The 16,618-nt window shown below is 45.1% G+C and overlaps 1 protein-coding gene across 5 annotated transcripts in view; it reads right to left on the minus strand.

The window, feature by feature from the left end:
* LOC117003564 (protocadherin alpha-C2-like) overlaps positions 1-16,618 on the minus strand; it is a 105,067-nt gene that overhangs the window by 43,127 nt on the left and 45,322 nt on the right. For 4 of the 5 annotated variants that reach the window (XM_033073546.2, XM_033073544.2, XM_033073545.2 and 1 more), the window contains exons 2-3: positions 2,375-2,433; positions 167-255 (exon numbers count right to left, since the gene is read on the minus strand). In XM_033073546.2, coding sequence (XP_032929437.1) covers positions 167-255; positions 2,375-2,433 — 148 coding nt within the window. Of the gene's footprint in view, positions 1-166; positions 256-2,374; positions 2,434-10,859; positions 13,380-16,618 lie in introns of those variants that run through there. The other variant, XM_042779755.1, reaches the window with a different exon arrangement.

Consider the following 16,618-nt stretch of genomic DNA (forward strand, 5'->3'; position numbering starts at 1 on the left):
ATGCTCTGACCAGCTGAGTTCATCTGAGGGTCTTCGCTAAGAGATCTAAAACAGGAAAAATTCACTCAGACATAAAAAACAGAGGAAAAATTAAGTAGAAGCATCAGGACATCTACTGCAGTTAGCATCAGCTCTTCACAAATATTCTGGATTTGCACATCCTTACCTGCTGTGGCACTGGAGACTGTTGGCCACTGCTGCTCAGGCCCTGCTGCTCCTCCACGCAGGACTGCTGCCTCCTCCATATGCACAGCACTGGGTAAGCAAATACCAAAATTGGATTAAACAATTCCCTTCTGCCCTGGACTTCACAGCATTTCCCTTTCCTGCCACTCTTCAAAGTTCAGAATTATTTATCACTGTGCAGCTACTCCTACAGTACTGCATGATGTTAGCAGCATGAGAAGCAGCTGTTTAGACTTGCAAAAAATGCCTTTGATTATTTACTAAAACCCAGTCATGGAATAACTTATAAAATAAACACACCTGCAGGACACTTTGCTCTCATTGACTGGGAATCACTGATAAGGAAGTGACACATCTTTGCTATTAGGATGTAGCAACACTGGGCAAATTATTAAAAAGTTGGTGGAGTCAGTTCTGAGCTTCTGCCATTTTAACAAATCCCACCTTCCTGGGTTGCTGCATGTTTCTCATGAGCAATTCAGGAAGAGAAATGCGTTTTCTCAAATGCAAAAATAATACAGCAAATTTTGCAGTGTCCCATCAGGAGCACTAGGCATCAAAAGCACCAATTTGCACCTTACATGGAAGGAAAAGAAAAAATCTGCTATTTTAAATACAAAACTAAATATGATATTTAGATGCTGTTCCTTAAGAGAAACAGGAATCTGTGGCTGTGTCCCTGTCTCTGCTCATTGGCTTCACACTCCCTTTCACACTTCCAGCTGAACTTTAGGGCCAGTTTCATCCACATGTGACAGACATCAAGGGCACCAAATCTCTACAAGTTTTATGAAATGGCAGCATTTTATGAAAATCATCAACTGGGCAGGGTACAGAGGCTCAGAACCTGAGATTTCAGGTAAGGACAGAGGCTGCTGATGTGAGGCAGCAGAGGAACATGTGCAATTTCCCAGCAAGGCCCCATTAGTCCTGTGGCATTAAAATAAACTCTAACCTTTCATGAATTGTTCAAGTAGCTTCAGATAAAATCTTGAACTTTCTATAGGAAGGAATGTAGATTCACAAGAGCATGCCTGACTCAGGACCAGCAGGTAAGGTGCTCAGGTAGGCAGAATTCCTTCTCCAGGATCCTGCTCCCCAGACTGTTCATTGATTTCGTAGTTACGGATTACAAAAAAAAAATTGAAAGTCATGGCAGGAATATAAAAGAAAGAAAACAGCTTGCTCAGTAGGCCACAAAGTCAAGCTGGCTCTGTGGTCCTTTGCTCTTGGCCCTTGAGGTTTAGATTCCTTTTCACACAGCATCTCAAAGTCAGTGAGGAGTCACTCTGTGTCACCCACAAGAAGCACAGTGTGACTCTGGATTCAGGACTTCAGTCTCACACAGACTCTTCAGCCCTGTGGGTAATGGAGAAAGGTGCAGCACCACTGCACCAGCAATTCTGAGAAACCCATAGAATCCTCATTTTGGGATGGCACAAGGAATGGCTGCAGCTTTGGAACTGCATCTCCACCTCTACAGGAATTTATTGAACACATCACATTACACCTGAACATAGAAGCAGTTTTCTGATCTGCTCAGGGAGAGTAAAAATAATGTTTGATTGAGGCTCTGCAGAAGCAATTTTAGTATAATTCTCTTTTTCCAAGTGCACTGAGTAGAAAATTATAGCAGAGACTGCTTATGGTATTAGGCAGTGGATTTTCAAAGATGTCTAAAGAGATTTGGACAAAAGCCTCACTTTTCCTTCTTTGAAAATCCATCTCATATCTTCAAAAAGTCCTTTCAACTGTATTAATCTTCTTGATTGCACCATGTGGTTAATAAACCTGCTGCAGGAGCAGCTACTTTTATGGTAATGAGGAAAAGGAGATGGAAATGCAGGCTGCCTATTGAAACATCAGCACTGATGATTACAGGGAGCTTGAAAATAAACAAAAAGTATATAATGACAGTTAACTGATTCAATAATTGGAACAATTATGCCTTGACAGTCAATGGGTACAAAAGCAGAAGGTAAAGAGAAGGAACAGCACAGCTCTACAGCAGTGCAGTAACAACATAAGATGCAAGTCAGACTGAATCTGCAGCACGGGGAGATTGGAAGTGACAGCAGCAGAACTCAGGTGCTTTCCATCTCAGCATAGATATCACCAGAAGGAACTTTGTCCTTTTCAGAGAGGAAAAAGCCAGAATTCCCCTTTTCTGGGGAAACAGCAAACATACCTTTGCATTCCTGCCCTCAGGGATGCAGAGTAGCGCCAGTCCGGATTGGGGTGTTTTGGCTGTAGAAACAAAAGGCCAGGACAATGCTGTTAGTGTCAGTATAAAGTGCTAAAAATCTGCATCTGGCTCATTTTTATCAGAAAAGCTTATATGGATATACTCATTTTTTTTTGGTGAATTGCCAAATCTTTCTACAACTTAAAAAAAACTTCCAAATGGGCATACAGGGAGTGTCTCTGTAAAAAACTTGTCTGGCCTCTGGTTAGAGATGACCTCTGTGGAACATTTAATGCTGCAAACTGGTGGAAAGTTATTTCATACATTCATCAACATTTTGGGCATAGGATAAAAAATCCCCATCAAGAAATCTAGAAAATATGGTGGTTATTTACCTGATAAGGTGAGGAAATCCAAACTCCTGTATTGAATATTATCTGCCTGAGGGTGTATAAATGTATAAATCCCCCTGTGAGGGGGACGTAGGCAGTTAAGTTTCTGCTGGAATTCAGTGTACTGCAGAGGACTGCAATGAATGGTATCCGATTTGCAGACTGCAGCAAGTCTTTTATTAAGGACAGACATGGCCGTAATACCAAAACCTGTGAGATTCTCCATATTCATGAGAGGGCATAAAAGGCAAAAGCGGAAAATAGCCAGCAGCACCCTCTGACCAACAAACCTCAGCATATGCTGATGTGCTGCAGCATGACTTGCTAAATAAGGAGATAATTAAGAAATCCTCTGTTGATCAAAAATTGCTCCAGAAAATAATTTTTGCCTTGTCAGGGGACCATCACTGTAATTTTCAACTACAACCAATGAGTGCAAGCTCAGGTCCCTGAAAATTAAGCCCTGAGGACACACCAAGGTTATTTCTCAAGATACTGAAAACAGGATTCTGTAGGTGATAGTGTAGTGGGTGCTTAAGTTCAGGCACTGGAATTCAAAGACAGAACTTATATCCAAAAACATAATGGACTACATTCATTCCTGATGTGTCTTGCACAGTGCCAATCACACAAATAATAAATGACAGTAATGGTTTAATTCTCTTCAAATTATTGGAGGCAGATCAGAAATGAATTTGACCCCATTACTTGAAAGAGAAAAAGAAAGTGTTGAATACTCTGAATTATTTAAAGCCAACTCTGTCTTTCCTCTTGAGGTTTGGCATATGCTTTTCCCAGGATCAATAGGTTTTATTCAAACAAAAATGGAGCAATTACAACTTCCAGTATGGCTCTGTCTTCCCAGGTCCAGCATCACTCAAGACTCAGATGCTCTTGGATGATGCACACACAAGTATTTTTATGGTCTGGGTTACACAGAAGGGAGAAGGCTGCTGTTTCCAACCACACATTAAACATCTGTGCTAGCAATTTCCTTCCCATTTAGCCCCCTGTTCTCTGTCATGCTCAGGTTCTGCTGAGTTTAGCAGAAAGTGATTTGACAAGAAGCCCATTATGCATGGTTCTAGTCTTTTCTGATTAATTCCATTTTGGCCCCAGTCCCAGGGATGTCAAAGCAACTCTAAAGTCACCCATGTAGTAACAGTCAATGAAAGAGGATAGAGAACACACACTGATCAGATCCTCTCCTGAGCTTGCCTTTCTTGAGTGTCAAGGGTGCTGACACCAGAAGATTTGTCTTTTCTTCTGCTGAATTTTTTATATAGCAGGGGAACTGCTGGACTTTTGTTCTATTTTGCAATTTGACAGGTGCAGGTTACTAACCTGTAGTACCAGTACTAACCAGTAGTAACCAGTCCAGTAGGCAATGTGAGGAGGAGGAATCTTACCCCAGGCAAAACACAGATAAAGTGAGATTACATGAAAGCACTGAAAAAGTCTGACACGAGTTGGGTAGGAGTGAGAAAAGAGGAAAACAACCACTCACTCACAGTACACAGATTTTTGGGGTTTGGATGACAGCTTTCCAACTCCTGGCTAGAAAACAAAAATCTATGTTCTGTTTGCAATGGGACATCTGATCTTAAAAGAGTGGTGGTGGCAGGAGAAACTCATTAATTAGAAATTCATAATTTATTCACTTCACATGCACAGACCCAAACTCTTCACATAAATATATGAGAAATTAGGAAACTGGGATTTTCAAGGGTTACTATCCAGAAGCTCTGGCATCTTGTGGCTATTCCCAAACAGTTCTTTCTTTTCTGTGACCCTAGGTATGGCTGCAGTGCTGCTCCAGAGGAGCAGAAGAAGGAAGGAGAGAACAAGATGAGCAAAAGGTACTCTGGAGGTGGAACTATTGCCACACGTGACTGTCAGGGCTGGGGTTTTTTTAACTATGAAATAAACCAAAATCTGAGACTTCTTTCTGAAGTGATTACAGAAGAACCAGAGCACAAGGCAGCTGGGCAGCAGCCTGCCTTTGTGCAGATCTATTTTCACCCAGTTTTACCAAGTGCTTGCTGCTTGACTGGGTCATTCCAGAGCTCAGCAAGAGCCACATTTGTCCCACACTTGTCTTACCACAGGTCAGTGTCCGACAAAGTCAGTGAAAGTTCTGTTTTGTCAGCATAGCTAGCTTCTCCTTTTGTTCTGCTGCAGGCTGCAATTCTTTCAGTGTTTCTGGCCATAAGTGAGAAGTTGTTTCAATACATCTCTAAATGAGACCAGACTAGAAAAGCAGTAAAGCATGACCAGTAAGAGAAGTTGAGCACAGCAGAAGAAGCAAACCTATTCAGAAATCTCTCCCTAGCTCAGATGCAGTAGTGCTGTTGCTTAAAAATCCATCAGGAATTCAGAGCTTGGGTTGCTTGGTATCTCTGGTTAAGAAATCCTCTGTTGATCAAATAATTTTTGCCTTGTCAGGGGACCATCACTGTAATTTTCAACTACAACCAATGAGTGCAAGCTCAGGTCCCTGAAAACTAAGCCCTGAGGACACACCAAGGTTATTTCCCAGGATACTGAAAACAAGATTCTGTAGGTGATAGTGTAGTGGGTGCTTAAGTTCAGGCACTGGAATTCAAAGACAGAACTTATATCCAAAAACATAACAGACTACATTCCCCAGACCTCTCCCCAAAACCTGCCACACGTCCAGGTGTGTCCCACAGCACAGGCACTGTGCCAGGACACCATCTCCAAGCAGAGCCCCAGGGGCTGCACAGCAGCTCCCAGCTCTCCTCTGCAAAGCCCTGGCACAGATTTGGCTGTGAAACGTGTCTTAAGCCACCAGCACCAGGACAAGGCACAGCTGAGCAGCAGCAGTGAGGACAGAGAGGGAGCACAAAGAGGAATGCAGGCTCTGAAGGGCTCCCAGTTGGAAATCCCCACGTTCTCACTGTGTCACACAATGCTGATGAAGACAATATTGTTCCTTTTTCCTCCCCAGCTCATTACAAGGCTCTTAGCACAATCCAGCACATTCTACCAGGCTGAAGACAATTTTAGCTTTCCACTTCCCTCAAGTCCAAGCAGTCCTCAAGTGTAACAAGTTCAGCAGTCTTGTCAACAACTGAAAGAAATCCCCTGATCCAGCACAGAAATAATCAACCATCCTTTTTTTTTTTTTCCCCCATCAGCTGCTTTTTCTAATTCAGTTACAGCACACATCATCAAAACCAAGTCAAAATCCATCCAGGTGCCTACAGAAGTGGTTGTCACTGCACCAGGTGAACACCAGTTTGCTCCTGCTGCTTTTTCCAGGCACCAGGCTCACATTCTGTCAAGCACAAAAGCACAGCCATGGATGTTACTGGCCATAAACAACCAATCCCATTGGGAAGTCTGATAATGGGAATATGTCATGGAAAACAGAGCCATCTTAGGAGCAGGAAAGCTCATGCAAAATGTCCCACAGTTGTTTTCAAGTGGGTTAACTGAAGAATCATTTCAGTGGTCTGTGGAGAATAAATTTAGTTGAAAATATGTTGTTTACAAACATATTCCTCAGCTCTCTTTTTTACCTAATACAGAAAGAATTTCTCCCTGGGGTAGGATAAATTTCTATTTCTATTTCTAATTTTTTTATTGTCCTGATCCCATATTCAATGGATCAATGCTAACACTACCTCTCACTTCAGTGCTTGCTGGAACAAAACCTGCTTGAGGTAGAGAAGCGTAAATCAAATATTTACAAACAGTCACCAGATGCTGAGACTCCTAAAAACATCCTGCTTCATTCTGATTTCCACACAAATGCACAACAGAATGACATAAGGTATATTTATCAAATGTATCTGCTTTGAAGCAATAATAAAAGCCTTTTAGAACCTCTGATGACTTATGGGTCTGCTTATTTTCCAGTGAGACAATGCTGACAGGTATGAGGAAACAGAGACTTCTATTCCTGCTTTCCTTCTGTAAATATTTAGAATTAACTTGATGTGGAGAACAAACTATTTAAACATATCTTTATCATTCAAGAAATCAAAAAGGAAGCTGGAAAAGGGTGTAATTCAAAAGGCCAAAGTTGGGAATGTTCATTTTCATTCCCAACTCTGAGAAAACTTGAGGTGAAGGGAGAAGACAAGTGCTCCTGTAAAGTCCATTTAGTGAGTTCCAAGAGAAGGAAAACACCTCTGCTAAATCTTGGATGCAGATTTCTGCTGGCACAGCAGAAGCCTCAAACCAAGCCTGAATGCCCTGAGCACAGTCCCTGCTTAGCCAGGCAGCTTCAGACACTGCCATTCAACAAAAGAACAAACATTTGGAGTTAACCTTTTCAATGTCAGCAGGGCTGGAGAATTTCTTAGAGGCTTAAGTTCTTGAAGTGAGATTGTAAGACATTGCACCATTAATACCTTGAAATCCTCTGAGAGAAATCTCCTTGCCAGACTGCTACAAACAGTGCTGTGGGGTTACTGGGTTTAGACACTTCAAAACATGCCTGCATTTAAAGCAGTATCAAAATGTGATCGACTCAAGTGTTACTTTCTTTTTTCCATGTGTTTAGCAAGCTGGTTTTGAAGTGAAAAACACAGAGAAAGAGACAAAAGCAGAGCAAACAGCTGCAAAACTCCAATGGATCTCCTGGGTCTCACCACCATCAATGTTCAGTTTTTTCACTTTCTTTAAAAGTGTCCATAGAGAAAAATGCTCTACTTCTGACCATCACATGAAACATCATATTTTTTCTTCCACACGTGTCACTACACAAAAAAGGGTACAAGGAAATGTATAATATAAAAGAGTTTAGTTCTATTAAGTATCCCAACTGCCCACTCCTCATTAGGAATGTGCCAGGCTGCCTTCTGGGACAGAAAAGTCCTGCTAAAACATTTTGGTTTGATTGTTATTTCCTGCATTGAAGGGAAGAGGCTGTCATGGGGTGCAAGGCACCAGAAATGAGCTTAACTGCCCAGGATGTAAGAACAAAACAGGAAAGATGAAAAGAAATACCAAGGACCAGACACTACCCAGACATCATTCAGCATCTTCACAGGAATATGAGGAAACAGACTCCAGACTAAAGCACTGAAAACCTTCCTGAAAATGATAGATCATCACTGCAGCAGTGCCCAGCAACAAAATCACAACTCCACACGCAACCTGTCCACAGTGTGTTCATCCTTCTTTGGCAAGACAGGAGTCCAGGCTGCCCATAACCCACACAGCAGCAGAAATGAAGCCACAGTATTTTTTTTTTATCCCTTTATTTTGCCTGCACTGCCTGCCTAGTCCCTCTGCAGTAGTTATCTGATGAGAGAACAATATCCATTAACCCCACACTGCTCCTCTTATCACCAGCCTCCTGACAGCAATAACCATGGCCAAGATTTTCTGTGCAGCTGCATTAGGGCATTTCTTCTTTTACAAAACACCCCTGGTCTGAGTCATAAATCCATAAAGGACTGTGCAGGTAAGCAGGGTGAGCACAGAAGCAGCAGCTATCTTGTAGAAACAAGTTTCCATCCCACAATCACAACACTGGCACTTAAAAAGGAATTGCCACACAGGAGTCAGAACTTCACCAGGGACAAAAAAGCCCCTACCTAATCTTATTGCACTTGTTTGCACTTCTGTATCCTTCTAATGACCCAATAAAGTCAGTCACAACTTTGTGTCATTATGAGCATCTTTGACCTTACCAGCAAATAGGAACAGAAGTAAGACTTATTGCCCCAAATGTTACTGAGATTAATCCCACATAACTTGGAAATATTTTTCTTCTCACTGTATAAACAACATTTTCAGAATCTTAGCCACTGTAAAACCCTAGGTATGGTTATCTGTGCATAGCAAACTTATTCACCTGATCCGCTCCTTTTCAATGAACACCAATTAGAAAATTCATTTCCAAAAACTATGTGGAAGGAAAAAAAAGAAATAAAGGACCTGTTCACATTTTCCAAAAGTAACACAGAGATCAGAGACTGACTTTGTAAATTGGTGCAAGGACAATCCTGCCTTGCTCTGCCTCACAAGTGAAGGCACAGACTCTCAAAGGCTGATTCAAAGTTCACTTAAACTAAAAAGAGAAACATAGTTCTCTGCAAATCTAATAATACAAAGGTCATTATCCTTAAAATGCAGAATTCAGTGTTGCTAAGCAATTGATGGCATCTTCAGTGCGAATGCTGAGCTTGAAACAGGGGAATAATGTGACTTTTAGTATGTAATTAGCTAGGAACTAGTAATTAGTGAATGCCATTACATTCAGCCATTTCCTCATGAGCACATGGCCTTGATGCACCTTCACAGAATGTCCTACAACAGGACAGGTGAAGGAGCAGAAAGCAAAGAACTTGTGAAGAGTAAAACTTGTCAGAACTTCATCTCTGTTTAAATCACACAGAATGGGTTGAATACTTGATTCCCATTTTGGATGACAACCCCACACAGGCAGTATTCATTAGTTTGTTCTTTACATTTGTCTGCTTTTGTGCTCCAAGTTTGGGCTGGCTTTGCTGCCACTTCCTGCTCTGTGCTGCTAATCAAAACTTGCTAATTCACTGTATTTGATGGAGTGAGTCTCAAAGTGTGATAGGAATCTCTTTGTTAAACTGATTTCCTACTCGGCTTGCATCCAAAGTGAAGCCATTTCCAGTTAGTGCTTTTCTTCTTGCACACCCCCACCCCAAAAATCACCTATAAAATATATTTCACTCTTTGATTCCTCAGCATACAAGCTCATAGAGCATGTCCCATATTCCCTCCTACTCAAACATATCCCAGGCATTTTATTACACTCAGGAAAATTTTAAGATACAAAAACTGCAGAGAAAGAGAAAAAGTACTTCCCCTGTACCCTGGCACAGAAAAACAGTGCATTAATTTAAAATGGATTAATGCTGAATGGATGATCATTACTCCCTAAAAGCATTTTTATTGAAGACTTGCTGGCCCTTAAGCTATGGGCATCTTTGCTCAACAAAAACCAGTTGCTAAAGATGCTAACATCTCCATATGTGAAAAGGAGAAGGAGAAGGAGAAGGAGAAGGAGAAGGAAGAAATTTGTTCTATTTCTGTGGCAAGAAAACACAAGGCAGGCTCCTTTCTATCCCACCAATTATTTCCCTGATTTTCCCCTGTCTGGGGCATAGCACACATTAATGCACAAACTGATCTTAGACCACAATCTGCCACAATTATGGGGTACAAACAACACACAGTAATGGCAATATTTTCCTTTTGTGCACCAGAATGAGTCTCTCCTGTGAGTGCTTCTGAGTTCAGTCCCAACAAGGGTAAAAAGGAAACTGCACAGATCATGCAAACCACACAGCAACTACATAAAGCAACCATTAATTCCTTACTGTGGGAAAATATTACAAAGGTTAATACACAGCTGGTCAAACCATAGGTATTAAACAATTTTCAATAGCAACCCAGCAGGTTCGAAGTTGTCACTGTGCAACTTAATGACTTGCTGTAATTCTCTGCAAAGGTGTCACTGGGTTGTCACAGGCCAGAAAGCATAAAATGCAGCACTGGGTAGAACAAACATTATCAGAGGAGGGATTGCAGTTTTCAGACAACTAAAACATGCTCACATTAGCAAGATCCTTGTAGTAATATGCTTTTCTGAATTGGACAGATTTCCTTAGGTATGAAGACAGCAAAGCAGCAAACACCCATAACTGCCATGAAGGAACCTTTTGATTTCAAGGCTAATCACTGATTATTTTTTCTCCTGCAATATGAGTTTTCCCATCAAAACTCACATCAAAATTCCCATAAAAAAATGACAAAGATGAGTCATTTCCTAGCACTCTGAAGCAGGAGGCAACTTTAGTCAGGGAAGGATGCAACACTCAGTGCAGCATATGCTGCAAAAATGAGAATCTCGAACAACAGACGCATACACTGAACTTACCACCTGAGCCCTGAAAGTCTCAGTATTTACCTAGAAACAAAATGCATGGCATAGATTAGATTCATTACAACCAAGTTTCAGAGCTGAGTGTCAGCAAGCCCCTCAGGGAATATGTTTCATCTGAGTTTTCCAGCTGTACTCTGCCTGAGTACAGATTTGCTCAGAGCACTGTGCAGACCATTAACCAAGGCAGCCTCACCTCGTTAGGAGTAATGGAGTCATTTCTAAGTATGATCAGGTTTTGTGCACTCTGCCCACTTTGTCCTGTCAGATGCCTCTCAGTCACCACTGCAGAGGGACCAGTAGTTCCTGTTGGGCCACAGGTATTGTAAAACATGAAAGTGTCACTTCCTGATCCTGCAGTCAGGCAGGCCTTATAGCAGTAGGTCTTAGTGAGAGACCCATTGCCCCTCACTTCAATGAAATGGGGCTGTACTTTCAAACCCTGGGGCAATCTAGCATCAATGTTGTTGTTGGCCTGCTTGTACAATTCAGCAGGGCTCCTTTCTCTGACAGTACAGCACCCTGCACAGCAGGAGCTCCCATACAGACTGTATCTGTAGCACTTGATAATAGAAAGCCCAATGACTGTGAAAAGGAAAACGAAGGAGATGGCGCTCAAAGCGATAATGAGATAAAGAGTGACCTCTGAGTAATTGCTTGGGCTTTTAAAGTGTCTTCTTCTATCAGGGATGATTTTGGAAACTCTGTCCACCACAGCAATAGTGATGGATACTGATGAGGACATCGATGGCTCTCCATTGTCTCTCACCTCCACCGTCAGGTTGAAAGTGGGAGAGCTGTCCTCCCCCAGTTTGCGAGTAGTCCTGATCTCCCCAGTGTGGAGCTCTATCCTGAACAAACCCGGATCTGAGGTTTGCACCAGGGAGAAGAACAACCAGGCATTTTGTCCTGAGTCCCCATCAATGGCTATAATTTTGGTTACCAAATATCCAGCATATGCCGAGCGTGGGATCATCTCCAGGGCTGCTGAAGTGTTGGTTGAGGTAGGATACAGAATCTGTGGAGCATGGTCATTCTCATCCACCACGTAGATGTAGACAGTGACAGTGCTGCTCAGTGGTGGGATCCCAGCATCCTGAGCCTGGACAATCACCTGGAACTCCCTCAGTGTCTCATAGTCAAAGGACCTGACAGCATACATGCTGCCACTATCAGATTTAATGGAGACATAGGAAGCAACTGGTAGCCCTTCAATCTCTCCATCTAGCAGAGAATAGGACACATAGGCATTTTTGGCGACATCTGGGTCAGTGGCTTTAATAGTGCACAGGAAGGCTCCGAGGGGGTTGTTCTCAGGGATGTAAACCGAGTACACAGGCTCCTCGAAGCGTGGGGGATTGTCATTGATGTCAGAGATCTCCACATGGATCACCTTCTGGGAGGACAGAGGGGGGCTCCCAGAATCAGTAGCAGTAACTGTGATGTTGTAGGCTGCTGCTTTCTCGTGGTCCAGTTTGCCCTGGGTGACCAAGGTGTAGGAGTTCTTGAAGGAGTTGAGAGTGAAGGGGAGGCCGGGGGGGATGCGCAGGCTCACCTGTTTGTTCAGCCCTGAGTCCTGGTCGGTGACACTCATCAGGGCCACCACAGTTCCTGACCTTGCATCCTCCGGTACTGGGCTGTACAGGGAGGTCAGCTCCACTTCAGGAGCATTATCATTGGCATCCACAATGTTCACCAGCACCTTGCAGTGCCCAGTCAAAGAGACAGGGCCCTGATCAGTGGCTTGCACATAGATCTCATAGGAGGATGCCTCCTCATAGTCCAAAGTGCCATTAACCCGCACCTCCCCTGAATGGGGGTCCACGCTAAAGAGCTGTCTCACCTTCAAGGGGGTGTAGCTGCCGAAGGAGTAGATCACATCGCCGTTAGAGCCCTCATCCGGGTCTGAGGCATTCAGTTTGACCACTAATGTGCCAGGCAGGGAGTTCTCCAGAAGGCTCACAGTGTAGGTGGAGCGGTCGAAGGCAGGTGGGTTGTCATTGGTATCCACAACTCGCACAGAGATCTGGGCTGTGCCGGATTTGGGGGGATCCCCCCCATCCACGGCAGTCAGCACCAGCTGCTGCAGGGCACTCTGCTCCCGGTCCAGAGGCTGCTGCAGCACCAGTTCCAGGAGTTTGCTGCCACTCTGGAAGCCTTTAAGGTCCAGGGCAAAGTGTCGACTGGGGCTGAGCAGATAGTTCTGCACAGAGTTGGTGCCCACATCGGGGTCCTGGGCGCTCTCAATGTGGAAACGAGCCCCGGGCACGGCAGACTCACTGATCTCCAGCCGGTAATCCTGGCGGGGGAACCGCGGCGCGTTGTCATTGATGTCCAGCACCTCCACCTCCACGTTGTGCACCTCGATGGGCTGCTCGATGACCAACTCCAGGCTGAGGAAGCAGGAGGGGCTCAGCTCGCAGAGCGCCTCGCGGTCCATGCGCTCCCGCACCAGCAGCGCCCCTCGGCCCAGCTCCAACTCCAGGTACTGCCGGCCGCTGCCCGAGGTGATCCGCGCTCCCCTCGCCGCCAGCCGCCGCGGATCCACGCCCAGGTCGCTCGCCACGCTGCCCACGAAGGCGCCGTGCGGCAGCTCCTCCCGCACCGAGTAGCGGAGCTGCCCCGCCGCCGCCCGCCCGGCGCACAGCCCCAGCAGCAGCAGCGGGCCCAGCACCGCCGCCGCCATGGCCGGGAGCTGCCGAGCCCGGCCCCGGCCCGGCCTCACTCCCCGCCCGGCCGCCTCATGCAAGCGGCGAGCGGCGACAGCAGCAGCTCCCGGCCGCCTCCGGCTCCGCCGCCCGCTCCATGCTCGCCAAGCGGCGGCTCCGACCTCTCTCCCTCCGGCAGCTCTCAGGAGGATGAGGAGGAGGAGGAAGGAGGAGGGACCGGGACTTGCCGGATCCGCTTTCTCCTGCTCCAGCTGCTGCGCGGGAGGAGGCGGGGGTGGACGCTTAAGCCGCGGCTGGCGCCGGTTCAGCACCTGGGCCGGGAACAGCGGCACGGCGGGCACCGCCCCTCCCGGCCCCGCACGGCCCCGCCCGGTCCGGCCCCGCACGGCTCCGCACGGCCCCGCACCGCCCCGCGCCCACGTGTTGCGGCCCCGCGGAGCTCCGGGACCCTCGGTGCCCGTGGTCGCCGAGCTTGGAGGGGCGCGGCTCCTGTGCCGGTCCTGTCTCCGCCCTGGCTTCGCTGCTGAAGCTTTGGGGAGCTGACAATTCGCTTGTGGACCCGCTGCTGCTGCAGCGCTGAAGTACATCCGCTCGAGAGGGTTAAATCAGCGCAGAGCGCCGAAGCAAATGGGCTGGCAGCCAGGTCCTGGTGCCGTTTGTGTGCTGCTGCAGTGGGTTTGACGACCTCTTTCTTGGAGACCTGCCCCTCTGCTCCCTCCGAGATTCATCGCTGCTGCAGCACCATCCCCCTGCCCAATCTCTGTGGGCACCCCTGAGCCGCTCCCGCCCACCTCTGCTCGGCTCTGAGGATTCTGCAAGTCACACCCATGACTTACGAGCATTTAAGGTGAGCCTCAGTTTCTCACCCAGTGCAATACACAGGCTCAAGGTGATCAGGTGCAGCTGCAGAGAGAAGGTGGAACATGATCTGTTTCCAAGTTCCCAGTTTTTTTTTCCTCCTCTCCCCTTGTGACAGAGGACTGACAAAAACCAGACACAAAATTGAACAAACTCAGCAGTGGGGGTGGAGATGCTGCACCTGCAATGAGTTTTAGCCCAATGTCAAAAGTCCCAGCAAAGACAATAAACTTAAACTTCATTCACACACCACCTAAGGTGAGAGATTTCATGAGACAAACCATACGCTATTGTGCTCCAGGTGTGCGGCTATGTTGCACCTACAATGCAGAAACTTTTTCTCTACAAGTTTCTTTCCCTGATGTTTTTTTCCCCCTTTCTTTCCCCACAAAGTCTTTTGGAACATCCAAAATATCCTCTCTGGATTGGGCTGGTCTGTCAAGGGGAGGGATACAGAAATACCCCAGAGGGCCTGGGCACCCTCAGCATGAGAACACTACAAATCTCTGAAGGTTTTTCTCTAACATATCTGATGCACAAACCCTGGAGCATAACTGCCCTCACTCTGACTCAGCACCACTAAGAACTGCTACCAATTTCTCAGCTTTTATCTGTGGCCACCTCTACCAGAAGAGGCAACATTACCCCATTTTGGCTGATGGTTTCTTTATTCTCAGCCCATTTTTGTGGTTCAAATATTTGCCCAGTATCCCAGTATCTGCAATTACTGCTGTCAAGCCACCAACACTGTATATTTTTTTAAGGAGGATAAATGTAGGTCTGTGCAGACCAACAAGAGCAGCTAGAGATGCCAAGTGCCTAGAACACCTGGAAAATCGCCCATTTCAACCAGTTGCCAGGAGCCAAACACTTAGAAAAAAATTAACTTCAATTTTTTTGGCGAGGCACCCACCTGCAAGATCACAATATTCACAGATTCAGAACAAAATACCTTAACAGTCTCACAAAAAAAAAAAAAAGTTAAAAAGTGCTAAACCGCAAAATCCCCATCAACCAAAACAGAAGAAATCTGCACCCAGCAAAGAACCCAATACCCTGCTGAATGCAATAAAAATAAAAGTTACAGCAGCACCAACATACATGAACTATGCAACCATGTGTCAAACCAACTTGCAGCCATCATGCAAGACTGAAGCCTGAAGACAGACACCCTCAGTTTTCCAAAAAACACACAGTGATTTCACCAGACAGCCCACAGATACCTCTGCCCCACACCTCCAGGTGTGCACACCCACAGAGTGCTCTAACAAAGACACAAAACAACAATAAAAAAAGCCCCAGCAATATTGACCCTGCCTTAAAGGACATATTAATGAAGCCTCTCAGGAAATGGCCAATGCCCATGGCTAGGAGGTGGTGGGAAGATAAATCTCATCTCTGCAGGCAGCAGCTTTCTAGCCACAAGCTGATTTTACTCTGTGTGAATGAAACACATCAATCACACATCCAGGGAGGTTTAATACCAGCAAGGAATCTCTCCCACTGTTTCTGGACATCAGTGAGTTACCTGTGACAGACATTCAGGCTCTGCTCTATTGTATTTCAACAAGGAAGGGCTGATGAGCCCTCAAATCCTGATGAACCCTCAAATCCTGCCCCAGCTCACCCTGGTTCATCTTTTCTCACACCCTGTGCCTCAGTGCTCAGCTCAGACTCTGCACAACCAAAACACCACAGAACATAAAACTGAACAGAGAGAATTCACATTTTCCATAATGTTTTTCATTCCCATCAAACTTGTCTCTCAGCCTCAAGATCTCAAAAAATTTTTCTCCTTCCAGAATTGTAAGATCTAGGATTGCCTGGCTTCTTGCCTTTTTTGTGGGTTTTATAGCACCAATAAAATATTACTCTGATCATCATTGTATAAATTGATACTATAGCTTGGCTTATTTACAGTAGCACTGCACAAATGTCACAGCCTTTCTCAAAAAGCTTGCTTTATAAAGTTAATGCTGACTACAGAGTGGATAAGCAGGATAGTAGTAACACCAAAATGTGTTCTGTTCTGATTAAATGTTCCCCAGGTCCTTTTAAATCTCTATAAAATTCATCAATGGCCATAATAATTTTAGGTATTTCTTTCAGCTTCAGTGTTAATGCTGAGTCAGTCCTGCAGGCTGTGATTTTAATTCAGGAAAAACTTGAATTGAGAAAACACTTCAGGATGAGTTCTGTAGTAATATTGATTTTTCTAGTAATAGACAAAAATGGAAACACAGAAAAATGTAATTTCAGTTTCAACTGAATCAAGGCTTAGAGGCTTCCTAATTTTCTTTTTCCCAGAGTTTTGCTTTTCAGGAATTTCTTGAAATTTCATCTAAGCATTAAAATTTTGAAACCCCTTCAAATCTCACTAAAGAAAGATGTACCCATTGAGTTCAGAACAATGCACACAAGCAGGAGA

This window comes from Catharus ustulatus, chromosome 15 (genome assembly GCF_009819885.2).
Source record: "Catharus ustulatus isolate bCatUst1 chromosome 15, bCatUst1.pri.v2, whole genome shotgun sequence".
Classification (NCBI taxonomy): domain Eukaryota; kingdom Metazoa; phylum Chordata; class Aves; order Passeriformes; family Turdidae; genus Catharus; species Catharus ustulatus.